Source organism: Protopterus annectens, chromosome 13.part0, assembly GCF_019279795.1.
Source record: "Protopterus annectens isolate FY-2018-M chromosome 13.part0, PAN1.0, whole genome shotgun sequence".
NCBI classification, from domain to species: Eukaryota; Metazoa; Chordata; order Ceratodontiformes; family Protopteridae; genus Protopterus; species Protopterus annectens.
In genome coordinates, this window is record NC_056747.1 from 1151226247 (window position 1) to 1151247527 (window position 21281).

At 43.0% G+C, this 21281-nt stretch overlaps 1 protein-coding gene across 1 annotated transcript in view; it reads right to left on the bottom strand.

Moving 5' to 3' along the window:
* The window catches only part of PPP1R9B (protein phosphatase 1 regulatory subunit 9B), a 1137073-nt gene that overhangs the window by 72458 nt on the left and 1043334 nt on the right, over nucleotides 1-21281 (bottom strand). The window contains exons 7-8 of the mRNA XM_044055146.1: nucleotides 12145-12198; nucleotides 6860-7089 (exon numbers count right to left, since the gene is read on the bottom strand). Of these exons, the coding sequence (XP_043911081.1) occupies nucleotides 6860-7089; nucleotides 12145-12198 (284 nt within the window). The remainder of the gene's footprint in view (nucleotides 1-6859; nucleotides 7090-12144; nucleotides 12199-21281) is intronic.

Below are 21281 nucleotides of genomic sequence, written 5' to 3' on the forward strand. Positions count from 1 at the left end.
CCCCAACCCTAGCTGGGAGGCATCCATGATCACTGTAGTTTTGGGAAAATCAGGGTGAAAGGAACGTCCCTTGAGGAGATCTGGAGATTGAATCCACCACTGAAGGGAGTCCCCGCATACCCTTCAGATTCTCACTAGAAAGGAGAGAGGAAGATCTAACAGGGACCACTGGACCGCAAGTGTCCATTGAAGAACTCTCATATGAAGGCATGCCAATGGCAGGAGATTGATTGTGGCCACCACGGAACCCAATGCCCTGAGAACTGAAGAATTTGTAACACATGTAATCTTAAACTGCGTATCCTGTCCGGGGTGAGAAAAAACCTCATTTGAAGAGTGTCCAAACATGCCCCAATAAAATCCAGAACCTGGACCAGCTCTACAGAAGATTTGTTCAAATTGATGGTAATACCCAGACTGCTTGCTAACCGAATGAAGTAATCCCTGGCCTGGAACAGTAGATGCTCTGAAGGGGCAGCAAGGAGCCAATCGTCCATGTACGGAAAGACCTGAATTCCCTGGAGCCTCAGGTGAGCCACTACAACTCCCACTACAACTACAACACCCTGGGGACTGTGGTGAGACAAAAGGGAAGGGCTCTGAACTGGTAATGATTGGCTCCCAGCCAGAAGCAAAGAAACCTCTGGGAGAGCCTGCCCATTTTGATGTGATAGTATGCATCCGGGAGATCGATCGAGCACATCCAGTCTTTGGCCTGCAGAAAGGGCAAGACTGACTGAAGAGTGACCATCCGGAATTTTGTCTTGGTTACTGACAGGTTCAATGTGGACAGATCCAAGATTGGTCTGAGGTCTCCTGTTTTTTTTTTTTTTGGCACTAAAAAGAATCTGGAGTAAACGCCAGATCCATACTGGCCTGGGGGGACTGGTTGGATGATTTGCTTCTTCAGCAGCTTTCCTATTTCTAGCACTGCCTCCTCCTGTTGCGTGGGTGGGACATCTGGGAGGAGCTTGTTCGGACAGGGATGTCCCTTGAATGGAACGAAATATCCTCTGGATATAATTCGCAACACACAGCGATCTGTTGTAATGGACTCCCATGCCTTCTGATGTAGTGACAAATGACCCCCGACTGCCTCCAGACATGAGCAGTCAGGGAACCTCTCAGGGCTGCTGCCTGGGTCCCTCCAAGAAAGTTTCTCGGGACCTGAAATTCCTAGGACCCCCTCTGCCTCTCGCGTGGTGTCTATTGTGACCCCCACTGCCTCTGGGGACGGAGAATCCTGAGCATCATGGAAAAAAAATGCCTGAGACATCTGGAACCATATCTTTTTCGTTCCTTGCTGATTCCTGGAAAAGGATATTTGAGGAGACGAGAAGCGGATCCCGATGGCAGACAGAGACTTCCCATCCTTCTTGGTCTGGACCAGTGTCTTTTTCACCGATTTCCCGAAAAGGGAAGAACCATCATGAGGGCATTGGTGGAAGACGCCTTGAAGGGCTCCGAAAATTGACACAACTGGAGCCGGGCGTGATGCCTGATGGCAACATCTGTTCTGGCCATCCTTGTGGCTCCCAGCGTAGCATGAGAGAGCAGTTGCATGAACGTGTTGGCAACCACTTTTAGAGTGGCCATTCAGGTGGAGAAGGTCTTTTTGTCCTCCGCCGACATGGACTCTGGGGTAGACTCCATGATTTCCTTCATTAGATCTCTCTGGTGTCAAATGATGTGTGCCATATAGTTCAGCACATTCACCGAGAAGGTCGCTGAAGCATATACTCGCTTCCCAAAACGGTCCATCACTTTTGATTCTCGATCAGGGGGACGGACCGTGGAGCTCTCCTGAATGAGCTCCTTCTTGGTGGCAGCCACCACCATCATTGCATCTACCGGGGACCCCTTGTTCCAATGTGTCCTGTCTGACGGATGGGGCTCAACACTTTGTCGGGGCACTTAGGAATGGGTCCTATGGTGTCCGTCTCCTTCCATGCCCTAGATATTATCAGATCCACGAGTGGATCAGCAGGAGGGGACACCCAAGACATAGATGGGCCTAAGCCAAATGCCTCCAGGAACACAGACTCGTCTGAGGTCAGTGTGGGGGCTGACCACCCCCCCCCCCTTCTGGCGAAGGAGCTCCATGATGTCGCCAAAGGAGACATCCTTAGGGGGTGACCTTGGGGAACCCTGCCCTTCATCCAAGTCTGTGTCTTCTGTCAGGGACTCTGGAGGAGAGTCCAAGTGCCTCCTCTTACACTTACGTTTGTGGGGTACCTCCTCAGGGGGACTCGCTGAGGAGGACTGACAAACCTCTTGTTGTTTCACTGGAACTTCCTGGGGTACAGCGACCACGGGTTGTCCCTGAGACGGCAAGACGGTCAGAACCACACTCAGAGCCAAGGGGGTTTGGATGGAGTCTGAGGACAAGATGATTAGAGGCCTCGGCACAGAGAGAACCCTCTCCACCACGTCGAATGCTGAGGGGGAATGAAGCTCCTGGGATGTACTGATGGTGCCCGCCCCCCCTGACCCGACAGGGGAGTCAGGGCTGAGCCTCTAGGAGCCGAGATGCCAAGTGGAATACTCGCTCGGAGCAGAGAGCACCCCCTCAGATCTGACCCTGAGGTAACGGCTCTGAGAGCTCGGATCCCATCAGATCCGACAAGCTCAAGGCAATAGCCGGCGTCGAGGTATATGGTACCAATGGCGCCGACCCCTCGACCCCAAGGGTCCTCGGATCCAAAAACTCTGAAATCGCCGGTCAGATCAGAGAAGGAGTTATTGGTCAGAACAAAGGTTGTAAGGAGCCCCCTCTGGAGGGAGAGGGTGCCTGCAAGACCCCCATCTGGATCTGAGTGTGGATAAATCTCCGCATCATCTCATCCATCTCCGCTTTGCTGAAACTCTGTGTGGAGCGGGAGGACGCCACCAAAACAGGTTGGGAGAGCCGGTGGAGAGAAGACCTAACTGGGGACCGGCTATGAGTCTCCTTGGACTCGGGGAAGAACCTGGGTGAGCGCAACTAAGGAAACCTAGGCCTAATTGGAGGCCTAACATTTGGTGGCGGACCCACCTGCGAAAAGCAGTCGGGGGACTGCTTGCGAGAATGGTCTTTCTTGGCCTTATCCCCTTCCCCAGACCTCTTGGCCAGAGTTTGAGTCCCTGAGGCCGGGAAAGAGGAAGTAGATGCAGCAGCTACTGCTACCCCTGCTGGGGAAGAAGGGACTGTAGTCCATGAAGAGGGGGGCAAACCCTTCAGAATCAGTTTGTCCCGCCTGTCCTTAAGTGCCCTGGGGTTGAAACCAGTGCAAATAGAACAGGGGGCTTAAGGTGATCTGCACCAAGGCAAACCACGCACAGAGTGGGGCCATCTGCCAGAGATAGCTTATGGCCACACTCTGTGCATTTCCTAAAACCTACCTTAGGGGCTTCTGCCATCCCCAACACAGGCCCAAAACACACACACATGCATGCGCTCTCTAGATGGAAAAGAGAAGAGAGAAGAAATGTTTTTTTGTTCGACGCAGATGCTGTGAGAAAAGAAAGATGTAAGGAAGAAATTGGGAAGAAATCAGAGAGAGAAACTCGAGTTTAGTTCACTTAAGTGGCCAACTCACTGGAGCTCAGAAACCACGCTTGTAACCACTATGGCGGCAAATGAGATCTGAAGGGTGACAGGGGGGGCATTAAGGGTAAGGGGAGGAGTCTGGAGCTTGGATCCGTAGCTGGAAAATGCGGCTGTGTCGGATCCAATGTGGATCCGAGACCCACTAGTTGAAGACCAAATGAAGTAAACTACTTCAGATCAACTGGATTAGTTTCTGGTGTCATTCCAAGGGGATTCAGTACCTGACAGCCTGGAAAGACATGACTGACAAACCACAATGCTTTGGCAGAGATGGCCTGCATCTGTCTCCCTTATGCTTTAGGCTCTTGGCAAAGGCTCTTGCCTACTCCATAGTGCCTTTTTTAGGCAATGCCATGAGATCAAAATTACCAACATGAAAATTTAATCAAAACGCAGATTAAAGGTCATGCTGCTAATTGCTAGGAATCTAAACATGAAACTGCACTCATTGCAAGCATTCTTAACCCTGGAAGATGCTGACATTTGTGCAGTCACAGAAACCTGGTTCAAAGCTGCGGAGAGCACCCCAGCCATACCAGGTTACTCATCCTATGATACATTCAGACCTCAAACCATGGGCAGCAAAGCAAAAGGAAGTGGAGTTGCAATATAAATAAAAGACATACACACCAGGCTGGTCAAACAGTATGACTTACAGGAGAACTCCAGGTGCAGTTAACCACTGACAGGACCCCTATTCAAATCATAGCTAGCTACAGGCCGCCAAATTTGACTCAAGATACCCACTCCACCTATCTGGACCTCTTTAAATCTATCAAAATTCAACCATTTACCCTGATCCTGAGCGACTTTAACTATCCAACCATAGATTGGAAGAACTACTCATGCCAAAACACAAATGCCCAGATATTCCTTGATTTCGTCAATGCAAAAGTTTTGGACCAGCTGGTCGACACCCCCACAAGAGGTGAAAATATCTTGGACTTGGTATTAACCAACATGAGTAGCCACTGCAGCATCCCTACAGTGTCGTCATCCCTGGTAAGATCCGACCATAAAGTGGTCACTTTTGAAGTCACCATTTACATAGTTGCATGGAATCAGGAATACCCAACAGGACAAAATCATCCTCCTCGAGGAAGAGTAAACATGTCTGGTGGACATCTGCAATAAATAAACTCTATAATAAAAGGAAAAAACTGCTGTCCAGAACCAAGAAGGAGCAGGTGCCTAATTGGAAGCAATCTCTCCTTAGCCTGAACAAGCAAATAAGAGCACTAGTGAAATCCTCCAAAGCAAACTTCATGTCCAAACTGGCCACATCTACTAAAGACAATCACAAGGCTTTCTTCACATATGTCTGCAGTCTCAAAGGAAGCACCCAGATTTGGTCAGAACTGGTGGTCAAGGACACCACATACACACACGCCGTAGATATAGCTAACCTGCTGGCAGACAGGTTCAGTGAAAACTTCACCCCTCTCTCCCCCTCATTAGTAAATCAGGACATCCCCAGCACCAGCTCCCCTCCCCTTATCTCTAGGGAGCAAGTCATTACTGTCCTCTCAACGGCAAAAAATACAGCCTCCATGGTACCCGATAACATCCCAGGCTGCATCCTACATGAACTCAGGCAGGAACTGGCAGCACCATTAAGCACCCTATTCAACCTGAGTACCGTCTTCATCCCAGCCAAAACTAGCCTGATCTGCAAGGCCATGGAGCGGATTATCATGGACCTCATTAGCAAGGACATTGGCAACCTCCAAACACTTGATACCACACAGATTGGTTTCATCAAGGAAAAGTTATGCTGTTAAATTTGGTCAACTTCTTTAAGACAGTCACCAAAGCCATGGACAAGGGGAAGACAGTGCACACTGCCAACCCTGACCTGGCCAAAGTCTCCAATACTATTCCCCACTCAAGTATAACAGATAAACTCTCTTAACTAGGCATCAGTTTGTATGCTACCAGATGGGTAGCAAACTGGCTCACTGATTAACCCACCTAGTCAAAACAGGGGAAGCCACATCAAGCAGTCGACCCATAATGAGCGGTGTACCTCAGTGATCGGTCTTGGGGCCTTTGTTGTTTGGGAAATACCTTTCTGAGATGCAGGCCAAAACCAGTGGGCTATGGCTGACCAAGTTTGCAGATGACTGCAAACTGGGAGCTGTCATCAATTCCCCCATTGATGTGGACATCCTCCAAGAGGGTCTCACCCAAACACATGACTGGTGACAGAAACATGGCCTCAAACTGAATGCCAAAAAATATATCGTCATCCTCGTTGGGGGAGAGTGACATCCCCACAAATTATCACATTAACAACAAGGTCCTAAGCACACAAGCAGTCATGAGGGACTTGGGCACCCAGGTTGATAGCAAACTGACTTTTGATCACCATATCGCCTTCATTGTAGGCAAAGCTTTCTATATGGCCCACCTCATTAGTAAGGGTATCTTATCCAGGGACAAGGTGGTCATAACATCCCTGTATTCTTCCCTTATAAGACCCACTATTGAGTACAATGTCCCTTTCAGCATGTACCTCAAAAAGTACATGAGGCAGCTTGACAGACCACAGAGGTTCCTCACCAGGAGAATCCAGGGCCTCAAATATCCACCCTACACAAATAGGCTAAAGACCCTGTCCCTCTACTCAGTCTCCTACAAACTCCTCAGAGGTGACCTATGTCTGGCATACAAAGCAATCTCAGATCCTGCCTTGATGGGACTGCTGCATATCTGCAAGTCAAGCTCCACTTGAGTAACCCACATACGCAGCCTCAACCTGGTCAGTGACATCAATAGGACTTGTTGGCGAGACTGATTTGTGTCCCAGAGACTCCCCCTTCTGCGGAATAGACTCCCGCTCCACGTTAAGCAGAGTACCTCATTAACCCTTTTTAAGCGCAACCTGGAAAACTGGATGAGGAACAGAAAATACACCCCTAGGATTCCACCTGTGTCTCTGCTGGATAGGGGCATCGGGTGCTGACTTGTCAGAACATGGGCTAAATTCTTGGCTAGGCTTGTAAGGGCCTCAGGGCCAATAGCCTAGTAACTTCCTATGATCCTAAGGAAAGGGAGTGCAGCTCCCTGCATTACTATTTATTGGATGCTGTAACTCAGCTGTGTGTCTAACCATATAGTCCCCTTTATTTATTAATTAACTTTTTTATAAATGTACAAGCTGTGATAGACGTAAGCATCATCATCATCTCTCTCTCTCTCTCTCTTGCATGGCAGCTTCTGTGACACTTTCACACTTCCCGCCCCTGTAGAGAAAAATCACAGACTCACTTTTGCTGATACTCTTTAATTAGCCTCTTTGCTTTGCCATACTTCCGTTCCAGAGTCTGGTACTGAGCCTGTGTTTCCTTCAAGTGCTCATCCACTGCTTGGCAAAGGGTCTGTGCCTCCATCCAGTACCCCTCCAACTTCTCCATGCGTTCTTTATTTTCTTCTATGCTTTGCTCCAGCTGGGCTTTCTCCATCCGCCAGCGCATTTTCTCCTGCTCAATGTTATGAAGCTGTAGGTAGAACAACAAGAAAAAGAAAGATAAAGTCAAAATTTTATTTGGTATTTCACAATGCCACATGCCTGCTAAAAGCCTCCAATACACATTATCAAAAATACAAATTAGCAAATCTGCTTTGACAAAATGTATTTCATCTAAAACTTTCGGCCAGTGTGAGACACCCCCCCATCAACTCTACCCTACCCCTGAATAAATATAACCGACCCTAAAGCAGCAGCATTTCAAAGTAAGTTATATTTCTGTGTGTGGAGTAAACAATTTGGTGAAACAGAGTCAGTGCACTGTTTATTGCTGTGTAGCTGTTCAGTCAGTCTGTGGTTTCACTTTCCATACTCTCCAAAATGGGCCATGTGAAATCATCCTCATGAAATAGGAAAAAGGTGGAATTAAACAGAATATGCCTACAGCAGCAACAAAACAGCAGAAACAACTGCTGTGGTTACTTACAATAATCTCCTCAATGACACTAATAAAGCATCTCAGCTGAACTAGAACATGTCGTAACCATGCAACCACCTCAGGATATAACCAAACAACTGCCTCAGTACCAATGCCTGTATGACAGTGTTACAATGGGGGATCCAATATTTAAAAATGTTAAAGGTTACATTTGAATGTGGGGTAATACAAGATGGCCTTAAGGTCCTACATCATGCAAGAATAATGCAATATATCAATGGCTTTCTTTATGACTTAGATTGACTTAGATACCTGGTGCTCCACTCCCACAGACAAGAAAGCTGTAATACATGTACTAATGTTCCCTATACACATACTTAAAGTGAAGGCGCCAATACAGAGATGTTATACATTAAAATGATTACCATGCTATCGGTTTGACTGCTACAAATGGAATGGAATAATGGACTCAGAGTCAGGAATGTAATATATAGCTTTGGGAGTTGGTCTTCTCAGTTCCCCAACATAGACACCACTTTAGGCAGACAAATCCAGTATGGAGTACCTGAATTTGGTCATCAGAAGATTATCCATTACACAGCACGAAATGCAGGTGATAATTACAGAGGCAATATGACAAACGGTTAAGACCATCAGTGGACTGGTTAGTAGAATCATAAAGAATATATATATATATATATATATATATATATATATATATATATATATATATATAAAATTCCTTTTTTTGGAGTTTCTTTATTCATTTATAGACCAGGTTACTAGACTGACTGAAAGGACTATTTTTGTCAAAAGGCATGGGTACCATCACAAAGTTCTAACAAAACAGTTATCACATTTTGTACTTAGGACAAAGCAGTTACTGTATTCCACCATTGCTAAAAAATGCCTCATTTCACAGTGGTTTACTATTGAAATGTCGCTGTGCAATTGCACAGCTATGAAGTATTCGAAAAACAGATGTTTGAATACTTCATATGTGTGCAGGTTACATGAGTGAAAGTCATATTTGCAAATGGGCTGTGCATTCACAAATATAAAGTTTGCTCATGTAAAGGGATTGCGGTACAGAGTGGTTAGGGGAATACATCCATTTCCTTACTGTAGTGCGATCTCGGAGTTGGAATATTAAGTTGGGGGGCTTGCCCCCTGCATAAATGGGATGTTAGGTGTAGGGATTAGGAAGTTATGGCAAGGGTGGCATTGTTGTTAACGCCGTAAAATGTCGTTGTCGACATTTTCGGCATTATTTTTTATTTTATTTTTTTTTTTATTTTTTATTTACTTTCATAACAGCATTAACAGCTGTTTTTCGACAATAGGGCTGTTAGGTTAGTTGTAGTTTCGGTAAAACACTTTGGTTATTAGTACCATTTTTATTTTAATTTTCGAGATATTGATAGTAAACCTTTCACAGTTGCTACAGATTTAACTTTACCTCATAAACTAACTTCACAATACTGGGATTTCCTCAAACGTTTTCTTAATTTTGAAACACAGAACAATTCCCAAGTCCTGTTTCAATGCTCTTTCCCAGCACACCACTAATGATGTAGATGCAACCCAAAATTCAATTCTAGGACTTCTTCCTTTTGAAAAGTCTCTCCTATCAAAATACTATTCTTTATCCAAATAATTACTACTCCTAACAGGAAATAGCTTCTCTCATCTAGAACTTGTGCTGCAGTTCAATTTTTCCTGAAAACTTGCTCTGGGTTCACAAACCATACACTCAGATTGCATCATTGTAAAACAAACTCCACAGTCTTTGGAACTAATCATCATTCTCTTTCGGCTTTTCCCGTTAGGGGTCGCCACAGCGGATCATCTCTTTCCATTTCTTCCTATCCTCTGCATCTTGCTCTGTCACACCAACCGCCTGCATGTCCTCTCCCATAAACCTTATCTTAGGCCTTCCTCTATTCCTCTTACCTGGCAGCTCCATCCTTAGCATCTTTTTCCCAATATACCCATCATCCCTCCTCAGCACATGTCCAAACCAATCTTGCTTTGTCTCCAAACTGTCCAACATGAGCTGACCCTCTAATATACCGATTCCTAATCCTATCCATCCTAGTCAATTGCAAATCTTAACATCTTTAACTCTGCCACATCCAGCTCTGACTCCTGCCTTTTGCCACTGTCTCCAACCCATATAACATAGCTGGTCTCACTACACTCTTGTAGACCTTCCCTTTCACTTCTGTCACAAATCACTCCTGACACTCTTCTCCACCCATTCCACCCTGCCTGTACTCTCTTCTTCACCTCTCTTCCACATTCACCATTACTCTGAACTGTTGATCCCAAGTACTTAATATATTCTGTCTTAGCCCTGCTGACCCTCATTCCTCTGCTCTCTAGAGCATATCTCCACCTCTCCAGAGTCTCCTCAACCTGATTCCTACTCTCACTACAGATCACAATGTCATCTGCAAACATCATAGTCCACGGGGCCTCCTGTCTGATCTCATCTGTCAACCTGTCCTTTGTCTTTGGAACTAATAAATATCTTTTTTTTCTCCTCTACCTTAAAAGTACTGACCTCCATGGCAATCTCATCTCTCCAGAAATATATATAAATATTTCAGTGCTACCTTAGACAACACTCCCTCCTTTCATAACCACACTGACCATATTAACTAAAAGATTCTAAAACAGTTAAAAGCTGTTTATAGAATAAGTGATATTCTCAATCCTAAAACATGCAAACTTGCAGCAAAGAATGCCCTAACATAACTTGAATAAGCTCTTTTTATAATCATAACATCATCATCTACAAAAATCACTAAATAAAATTCATAGATTCTTCAAACAAGCAACTCTTAAAACACATTATTGCACCCCACCAACTCCGTAGACTCTTTCCCCATTATGGAAGGTGGTATACCCTTATTCTACAGATAAGTTCATTTTCAGTTCAAGCACAGGTTTGTAAGTTCATAGATTAGTACTAGGCTAACTACCATTGTGGGCCATTTTTAGCCTAGTCAATTTCCCCACATGAGAATCAAACCCTGAACCTTGTGCCTGTAAGGTAAATACCTTAACCATTAAGACAACCTCCCACCCATGGTAACAATCACCTCATGCTACTAGTTTCATTAACCAAGTGTCCTTTCCCTGAGTAAGGTCTCATTCTTTCTGAATGCCTTTGACAGATCCTTCCATTAAAGAACCCCAGCTGACTGAACTCCATCCCCTCAAATAATGGAACTCTTCCCAATTTATCCCTTTCCAGTTAAAGCCTCCTTAACTACTTAGAGCAAAGCAATGACTGCGAACCATAAATTGAGTTAGTTCCAACCTTCTGTCACTACTGCTCTTCTCTTCAAAGTATGTTTCTATTCTTAGTCCAATCCCCCCTTACCTATTCTTGCCTTAACTTCTTCCATGAACAACTGATCATTCTAGTGCATGTACCTTTCCATTACAGTTTCTCCTTTATGCTTCTCTTTTCCTCCTCCTGAATTTGCTTTGTTTACCTCCTATTTTGTATGCTCATCACATGTTGCACACTTCACATTACTATTTCCTTAGAAGACCTCAGTATTTGTTTACTTTACCTGCTTATCCATGCAGTTGGAGGTACCTATCTTGACTCAGATGCATTGTGTCATACATATATTCAGATGTCAACTTTGTATAATTAGTTTTTCACTCAAAAGTAAATCTTGTATTATTTCTTCTCCTATGCTTCCTCCTTTCCTACAGCTGACCATCAGCTCCTTCCCTAGTCCTTCAGGGCTACTGGACATGCATTAACCTGCTTTCAGCTCAAACCTACCCATGTCTGGGAGGGCTTCAGGATGTGGACACTTATGCAGTGTCAGCATCTTGCCTGGAGTGTATCCTAACCCCCCCCCCCGAACCCTTGACAACTTTGTAAGTACCTTACTGATACTGCGTTGGTAGCTACATGCTTGCTTCTGCACATGTGTAACCTCCAACGAAGCGGTACGTCTGTTTGCAGGACAGAGCTCACTACATTCATAAAGCTGTTAAAGTGTAGCAAGACTATGATGGTTGAGACAATGCCGGATACTCACTTCTACCACCCAGCACTCATACCATTAGTCAAACATAGGTTGTCTAGTTTGCAGTAATGGCTTTATCCCTCTTGGCTGATGTTGTGGCTGAAAATGGTCCAAAGACTATGCACTAAGTTAAGAAATGCAAATAACTCAGCTTTATCAGCCATCAGCTCCTTTGAAACTCAGAGAAATAAATAAACTGCTATGAAATACAGGAAGACTAACATGACCAGCTGTGGGAAGACCACAACTGACATTACAATGTTCATTTTCTTCTCATTCCCCTGTACGCTCTCATCTTGCATTAAGACGATTTCTAAGCATCAAACCTTTATTTAACCTCTTTCTAACTTTAGGTTCTTCTGACTTGTGGTACAAACCAGGAGTGTGACATAGTAGCTCTCACCTTCTTCCACAACCCCATAAAATCATCTGTCCCCTACATAAACTCTACTCTTACTATGTCATGTTTGAAGTCTGATGATACAAAATCCACACTACAGCAAAAGGTTTACCACAATTCAACAGCTAGCATGAGGGAACAAAAGATCCGAAAGTGTGACATTTGAAGAAAATTCAAACAAAATCTTACCTTTCTTTTCAGCTGTTGGATTTCTGCTTCAGTGACAGTGTGCTTGATCTGGAGCTGTTGAGAAAAATCACATGTGAAAATTATCATATGGCATTAATACTGACAGCATGAAGCTCTCACTACTGAAAATAACATGAAAATTACCATATGGCACCAATACTGACAACATGACACTCTCACTACCTAAAATAACGTGAAAATTACCACATGGCACCAATACTGACAACATGAAGCTCTCACTACTGAAATTAAAGTGAAAATTACCATATGGCACCAATACTGACAACATGAAGCTCTCACTACCTAAAATAACGTGAAAATTACCACATGGCACCAATACTGACAACATGCAGCTCTCACTACAAAAAATAACGTGAAAATTACCATATGGCACCAATACTGACAACATGAAGCTCCTACTACCTTTCCCTTCTTCAGTTTCATTCTTACACTACCTCTGAAATCAACAAGGCATACACAAAACACGTGCCCCTTAAAATATTGGTAATATAAGGTTATGTATGTAGCAGAACAGTGGATTATGATCAAGTCTCTGGTCATAACAAAGGTGTTACACATTCAGGAAATGCAAGTCAAGAAATTCTGATCATAAGCTCTGGTAGAGTTTTTATTCAAGTCTAAAACAGAAGCTGCTGTTAAAAAGGGTATAAATAGTAGGCCATATAAAATATTGTATGATAATTTTAAGAATTTATTAGAGGAGGTTAGAAAAGATTGGAAAGAGAGAATGGGAAGGCAGTTTACAAAGCAACAATGGGAGGACATCTGAGTAGCCCCTTCGTACGCAACAAAGTCCAGAAGATTTTGGACTTTTGCTTGGAAGTGATTGCAAAGGTATTTATATATCCAGAGCAGACTTCAACGAATGTTTCCTTAGGTCAATAACAAATGCTGGAAGTGTGATGGAAAACAGAGGGGTAACAGGGAACATGTTTTTGAGGTGTGAAATGTGTTGGCAGACTTTATAAAAATTCCCTTCAGAGAACTCTATCAGAAATACCGGGGAAGAAAATGACTGCAACTTAGGAAATGATTCTGTTGAGCTAGGGCACAAGATATGAGTTGCCCACACATAGTAAGGCCTTATTAAGTTTAATGTTACTGGCTGCCAAAAAAAACAATTACTAGAAAATTGTATCAAAAAAGAAGAAAACTGGTAGGCAGAGAGACGTAAAACAAAGTCCGTTTAATAAAACACAGAAAATAAACATGGAATAAAACTTTCAGAAAACAAGGATGAGCGCTTTCATACCTTCTAGGTACTTCATCAGATCCAACTAAAACACATATAACAAGCAGTATTTATAATTCAATGTCTTAGGTCACGTGACCTCAATACTGGCTTAATAGGAATAACATAATTTAACCCCTTCCCATCAGTAGCTTGGAGTATATGCATCCATTTGATTTCAACACATTCTGTTTGTGTCCTTACATCGCCCCCTCTAGGGCCTGGCACATAAATCTCTGGAACCATGAATTTAAACCAGTGATTGCATCCTGCAGCTCTTACATGTTTTGACAATGCATTCCTCTCATCACTTCTATTTATACTATAGAGATGCTCTCTAATACTGTCTCTTAATGACCGGTTGGTTTTGCCAACATAGAAACATTTGCTCATAAGAGGCACAATAAACCACATTTTGGCTACCACAATCAGCTAAAGTTTGACATTAAACACTCGCCATGTGTTTGTATGTATAAACTGATCATCAGTATTAATGTACTTACATACATTGCAGTGACGACATGGGTATGTGCCTATTCTCTCGCTCACAACTTTCCTATTCTGCTTGGTCAAGGATTTATAACACAGCATCTTCTTAATAGATAGGTGATTCTTAAAGCAGAAAGAAGGGGAGACACCTAGCAACCCCCTACATTTTTAATCTGAGACTAGAACCTTCTAGTGTCTTCTAACTATCTCATAGATAGAACTGGAGTCCTTCAGTAAGTAAGACTCATATGTGTGGGTTGAATATGTGACAAACTGGGAGAATTGGACTGTTCTACCCGCTCCTCAAAATAAGGTCTGGTCCGAGTAGCTCTCAACAGAATCATATCATTCTGTGCAACAGAGACTTCTGAGCTATCATACCCCCTATTCAACAGACTATTTGTTATAAAGTCTCACAAGAATCATACATGTCACTGTCCTTTGTATTCAGCCTAGCTGTTCTAAAAAATTGTCCTCTAAGAACATTTCGCTTCACGTGTTTGGGATGCATACTCTGAGAATGCACATTACTGGTCTTACAAGGTTTTATGTACTGCCTCATGTACAGACCTCCCAAAGTTTTACAAACCATTACATCCAGAAATGAGATGCACTCATTCAACCAATCATAGGTGAATCGAAGAAAGCTAGTGGTACTGTTCAAATACTGTACAAACTGACTGAAAGTCTCAAGCTACCTCCCCAAACAAGGAACAGGTCATCCACATATCGGCCATAATATAAGATGGACCCCTTAAAATTATTCAATTCAGAGAATACATATTGTAGCTCCCACTCAGCCAGAACCATACTGGCATAACTGTTGGCACAAACTGTGCCCATGGCCACCCGTGTTTTGTATATAAAACTTATCCTCAAATACAAAAACGTTGTACCCCAGTATAAGCTCTAATAATGTGGAAACTAAATGCACTTTGTTGTTGTCATAGGCAGTGACTCGACCTAGAAACTGTCTGATGTTGTCAATGCCAGCATCATTGGGAATACAAGTAAAAAGGGAAGATGTATCCATGGTCACCAGTAGAAACATCTTTTCTATACTCCACAGCAGACCAGTCATAAAACTTACTAAGAAAATCCTTAGTGTCCCTCAAAATGATTTTCTACATATATTGACATGGGTTCTGTGGCCCACCCTCTACAAGAAACTATCGGTCGCATGGGTGGATTCAATTGATCTTTATGATAGCTCAGAAGTCTCTGTTGCACAGAACGATACAATTCTGATGAGAGATACTCGGACCAGACCTTATTTTGAGGAGTGGGTAGAACATTCCACCTCTCCCACTTTGTCACATATGCAACCCACACATATGAGTCTTACTTACTCGGACTCAGGTTCTACCTGTGAGATAGAAGACACTGGAACGTTCTAGCCTCAGATGAAAAATGTAGGGGGTTGCTAGGTGTCTCCCCTTCTTTCTACTTTAAGAATCGCCTGTCTATTAAGAAGATGCTGTGTTATAAATCCTTGACCAAGCAGAATAGGAAAGTTGTGAGCGAGAGAATAGGCACATACCCATGTCGTCACTGCAATGTATGTAAAAACATTAATACTCATGATAACTTTATACATCTAAACACAGGGCGAGTGTTTAATGTCAAACTTTATGCTGATTATGGTAGCCAAAATGTGGTTTATTGTGCCTGTTGTGAGGTTTGCAAATGTTTCTATGTTGGCAAAACCAACCGGTCTTTAAGAGACAGGATTAGAGAGCATCTCTATAGTATAAATAGAAGTGATGAGAGGAATGTGTTGTCAAAACATGTAAGAGCTGCAGGATGCAATCACTGGTTTAAATTCATGGTTCTAGAGATTTATGTGCCAGGACCTAGAGGGGGCGATGTAAGGACACAAACAGAATGTGTTGAAATCAAATGGATGCATATACTCCGAGCTACTGATGGGAAGGGGTTAAATGACATTATTCCTATTAAGCCAGTATTGAGGTCATGTGACCTAAGACACTGAATTATAAATACTGCTTATTATATGTGTTTTAGTTGGATCTGATGAAGTACCTAGAAGGTATGAAAGTGCTCATCCTTGTTTTTTAAAAGTTTTATTCTGTGTTTATTATCTGTGTTTTATTAAACGGACTTTGTTTTACGTCTCTCTGCCTATCTGATTTCTTCTTTTTTGATACAATTTTTGCCTTTTCACTGGTTGCTCTTTTTGCTTTGAATTACTAGAAAATCCAAAACAAAAAACAAGCAGGTTTCCCGAACTGACAGAAACAAAATCCAGTAATAGCAGAACAACCAGCTAGTCAGCCAGTCAACCAATCACAAGAACTCTAAAAACACTTCTATTTAACCAAAATACAAAGTCAAAGTTAAGGGCTTTTGTCTACTTAAAAACACATCATCAAAACTGTGAGTTTCAACTAAAACTCATCACTTTTGAACTATGTGAACTAAGACACACCCCTACAGCAGTCAGTCAAAAAGGATGACATCACCACTAGTTTCTCATGCAACATTTAGTTACAATCATATCTTCAGTAAAAATACACAAGTCCAAGGGACTGTTAGCACACCAAACAAGCTCATTGTTTTGGTTCACTTGAAATTTAAATGCTGTCATTGAGACCGGGTGAATTGGCTTTATTGAGTCTGATTTGCCAAAACATTTCCCGGTGAAAGAGTTTGTTTTGCCAGTCCCTCACATACGGTTTGACCTGTATTTGTTCCACAATTAAGAAAACAAACTTGTTAAACTCAGAACATATACTTGAGTGTCTGGCTAAAGCACTCTTCATGTCTTAACATTTTATACTATATAAGTGTTGGCAAATACACTTATTCAAGGCATTTTTAGTTTTGCCTACATAAACTGCCATACATAGGTTCATAGGTAGATACTAGGCTATTGGCCCAAGGGCCTACATAAGCCTAGCCAGCAAGATACCATAGCTTACACCACCCAAGAAAGTTATTTTCCTGTGCCACTGCCCAGCAAAGAAACAGAAGTGATCCCCGGGGTGTATTTCCTATTTCCCATCCACTCATCAAGATTTTTCTTGAAGAGTGCTAATGAAGAACTTTGCTTGACATAGATGAGTAGCTTGTTCCAGAGTATGGGAAGTCTCTGGGACAGGAATCTATCCCTCCAGTGTGTCCTGTTTATTGTGGTGACAAGGTTTATGTCCCTAGAGCATGTAGCTTGGAGGGATTGGGATTTCTTTAGGTGTAGCATGTCCAACAGCTCTGGGTTTGACATAGCTTTATGTTAGGCAGAGATCACCTCGGAGTAGGTGATATGCTACGGAGTAAAGCTGGAGTTTTTTGAGGCGGTCAGTGTAGGGAATTTGTTTGAGGCCAGTAATCCTCTTTGTAAGGTACTTCTGTGGCCTTTCCAGCTGCTGCAGATGTCTTGTGAGGTACATTCCAAAAGGGGCGTTGTAGTCTATAATGGGTCTAATGAGTGACGAATAGAGGGGAACAATGACCTCTTTTTTCCTGGATGAGAACCCTTTTATGATGTGGTGTGACACGTAGAAGGCCTTCCTGACTACTGTGGTGATGTGACTATCAAAGGAGAGACTACTGTCCACCTGGGTCCCAAGGTCTCTTATCACGCATTCGGTGTTAAGTAGATTGCTGCCTATGTGGTAGTTCATGGGTACAGAGTTTTTACCAAAGGGGATGACACTGCACTTTTTGGCATTGAGCTTGAGGCCATGGCTCTGACACCAGGCATCTGTCTCAGCGAGGCCCTTCTGCAGGATGTCCACATCATTTGGGGACTTGACTATGGCTCCTAGTTTGCAGTCATCTGCGAACATTGTCAGCCAGAGGCCTTCTGTGTTAGCCTGTACTTCAGAGAAGTAGATACGAAACAGGAGAGGACCCAGGACGGAACCCTGTGGCACTCCACTTGTCACTGCCTTGAGGTCAGATTTGGAGTCTGCAACTTTTACAGTGTGGGTTCTGTCAGTGAGCCAGTTGGCAACCCATCTTGTGACATAGGGATTTATACCTAGTTTAGTGAGTTTAGCTATAATTCCAGAATGGGGGATGGTGTCAAAAGCCTTGGCGAGGTCAAAATAGGCTGTGTGAACCACCTTACCCTCATCCACGGCTTTGGTGACTGCCTCAAAGAAGTTGAACAGGTTCAGGTACATGAACTACATGCAGCCAAATAAACAATTTTCTGTGTGGCACAGCTGTAAGTGGCACCGTGCATGTTACCAACAATTTTGTTCATCAAGGGACCTTGATGATTCGTGTTAATGTAGGAGCATTGTGGAGAATGACCACACTTCTGTGTGTTTGAAATCCCCTTATTTACTACTTTCAACCTCTCAAGGAGATTTTTGATGTTCCCTTTATTTTTATATGTAAAGGAAAGATTTTCCAAAATGTAGTTCTTAATGAACTCAGTGCACTGTGTGTTTTTTAAAAAGGTTACTGAGGCCATGGATAAGGGGTATACAATCTACACTGCTTATCCAGACCTCACCAAGGCCTTTGACAATATCTCTGATGCTCAGATTATTAACAAATTCTCCTGACTCAACATTAATCCATGCAAAGCTCACTAGACTGGTAATTGGCTGTCTGGCAGAACCAATACCATTAAGGTCAGTGGTATTTGATTTGAACATAAAAATGACACTAATGGTACACCACAAGGCTCTCTCCTGGGTCCACTCCTCTTTGGTATATATTTCTGTAACACAAAGGCTGATATCAAGGGACTATGGCTAAATATGTTCTCTGATGACTGCAAACTGCATGCAGTTACCAAATGTCATTCTTATACTCAAATTCTCCAGCAATGGCTGGACCAAACAAATGCTGGTGTATTAATTGTGGGTTTATCCTTAACACCAGGAAATGCAATATCATTTTCTTTGTTAAGTCTAGCATCACTACTGCTTACCATATGGATAACATTCCACTTAAACTTGGCATCATCACCAGGGACTTGGATTCATATGTTGAAAATGACTCTCTTTTGACCACCATGTCTCTGTGGTGGGTAGAAAAATCCTTCTACCTTATATGGCTTATCCTATGTGGCATCTCCTCAAGGTCCAAAGAAGTTACAGTTCCACTTTATTCATCCCTTATTAGGGCTGTCACTGAATATAATGCACCCTTTCGCATGTACCTCACAGTGGACTGAAACCAAATTGAGACACCTCAAATGTTTCCTCCTCAAAAGATCCCAGGTCTCAATACTCTGTTTTTCTGTTAGGCTAAAAGCTCAACTGTTCTACTTTGCATCATGCAAATGCCTTAGGAGTGAGCTCTGCTTAGCATTCCATGCTATGAGTGACCCTGCACTCTGTGAAATCCTTCACCTAAATAGAACAAGTGATAAAGCAAACACCCATTCTAGAGATCTAAACCTAAACTATCACATCAACAAGACCAGATGTAATGACAGACATCAATACTCAATGGAATTCCTGTTTCAGTAACAGGCAGCCCTTACCTATCAAGCAGAGTACTTCCCTGGAAACCTTTAAAACCAGGCTGGGTGACTAGATCGGTGATCAAATATTTTCACTATGAATATGTGGTGAAAGTCTACTTAATGGGGGGCACTGCTAGTTTCCCTCCAGTACTGGGTGATGTGTTTGAGCTTCATGACTGCCTCTTCTGGCCATAAGATTAGTACGGACTTATGAACATATGAAGGAAGAAGCCACTGTTTCTAAAATTTCTAGCCAAGAAATGACACCAATGATGGATATAATACAAATGTTATGGTATGTCATTAAAATAACCTCTTCTGGAAGATCTACTGTTATGGTAAGTAAAGTTGCACACAATTTTACTTTCCCTTACAAGGGTAACCTAATGATTTCTTCCAGCAAAAGGTCCAGAGAAGAGGGGGAAAGAGGTACACTCCAGTAATAAACAGGAGCAAACTTCTGGAAGTCTCCAGTGAGTTCATGAACAGGATCTTGAAAGAGGGTCAGATACTTTAAAAAACATCCCAGATTTTCTGAATGAGCTCCTCAAGGACAAAAGAAAGATGTAAACAGGTTGCTTGTCTAAAACCAGCACTGGAAAAGGAAGCCCTGGATGCAGTATTAGTGATTTCAAAATTGGACCTTTCCATATAGATTTTAGAGGCTATATGCAAGAATGCCCCTGAAGACATTTGCCCCAAACATTCAGGCAAGGAAAAGCACCTATCCAAGGCCTGATGTATTAAAGAAGTTTGAAAGTGGGTCATAAAAACAGACATGTTTAAGAAAACAACCATGGTGGCTGAGGAACTGATCCCCCTTTCATAACTGTCCATGTCTTTGGACTCCTTTTCAGGCAGCCAATTGGCAGGCTCTTTGACAATTACATTACAGGCAAAGCCAGCACAACGAAGTTTGCCTCAGAGTGTTTACCAGGAAGATTACCCCTACAGGGATAGTCTTACCAGGTTATTCATCCTACCATACCTTCAGGCCCCAAAAGCAGGGCTACAAAGCAAAAGGAGGTAGAGTTTCAATATTTATCACAGACATACAAACCTCCAGGCTGATCAAACGGTATGACGCACCAGAGACACTCCAAGTGCAGTTAACTGTTGACAAAACACCTATTCAAATCATAGCTAGCTACAGACCCCCAACCATGACTCAGGACACCCACACCACCTATCTGGACTTGCTTGAATTCATCAATATTCAACCCTCTACCCTGATCCTGGGTGACTTTAATTACTCAACCATAGAGTGGAAGACCTATTCTAGCCCAAACATGAATGTCCAGAGATTCCTTGACTTTGTCAATACCAATGCATTGGATCAGCTGGTTGACACCCCTACGAGAGGTGAAAATATCCTGGAAATGGTCCCAACCAACATGGGTAGCCACTGTAGTACACCTACAGTGTTATACTCCTTGGTAAGAGCTGACCTTAAAGCGATCACTTTTGAAATCACCATCTCCCCTGACCCCCCTGCCCTTGTCAGGGTCAAACAAACACATTTTTCCAAACCTGATTATAATCTCCTCAGAGCAGGTATAAGCAGTTTCATAGCCACCATCCCTTCAGTTGGAACTAGCACTAATGTCCAAGCCTACACCAAAAAACTATATGAATACCTACATAGCTGTATGGACACGGCAGTACCTGACAGGATCAAATCATCTTTCTCAAGGAAGAGTAAACCTGTCTGGTGGACAGCAGCAATAAACAAACTCTATAACAAAAGGAAAAAACTGCTGTCCAGGACCAAGAAGGAGCAGATGCCAAGTTGGAAGCAATCTGTCCTTTGTCTGAACAAGCAATTAAGGTCACTGGTGAACTCCTCCAAGGCTGACTTTGAGTCCAAATTGGCCACATCAACTAAGGACAATCACAAGGCCTCCTTCACATACGTCTGCAATCTCAAAGGTAACAACCCAAACATGC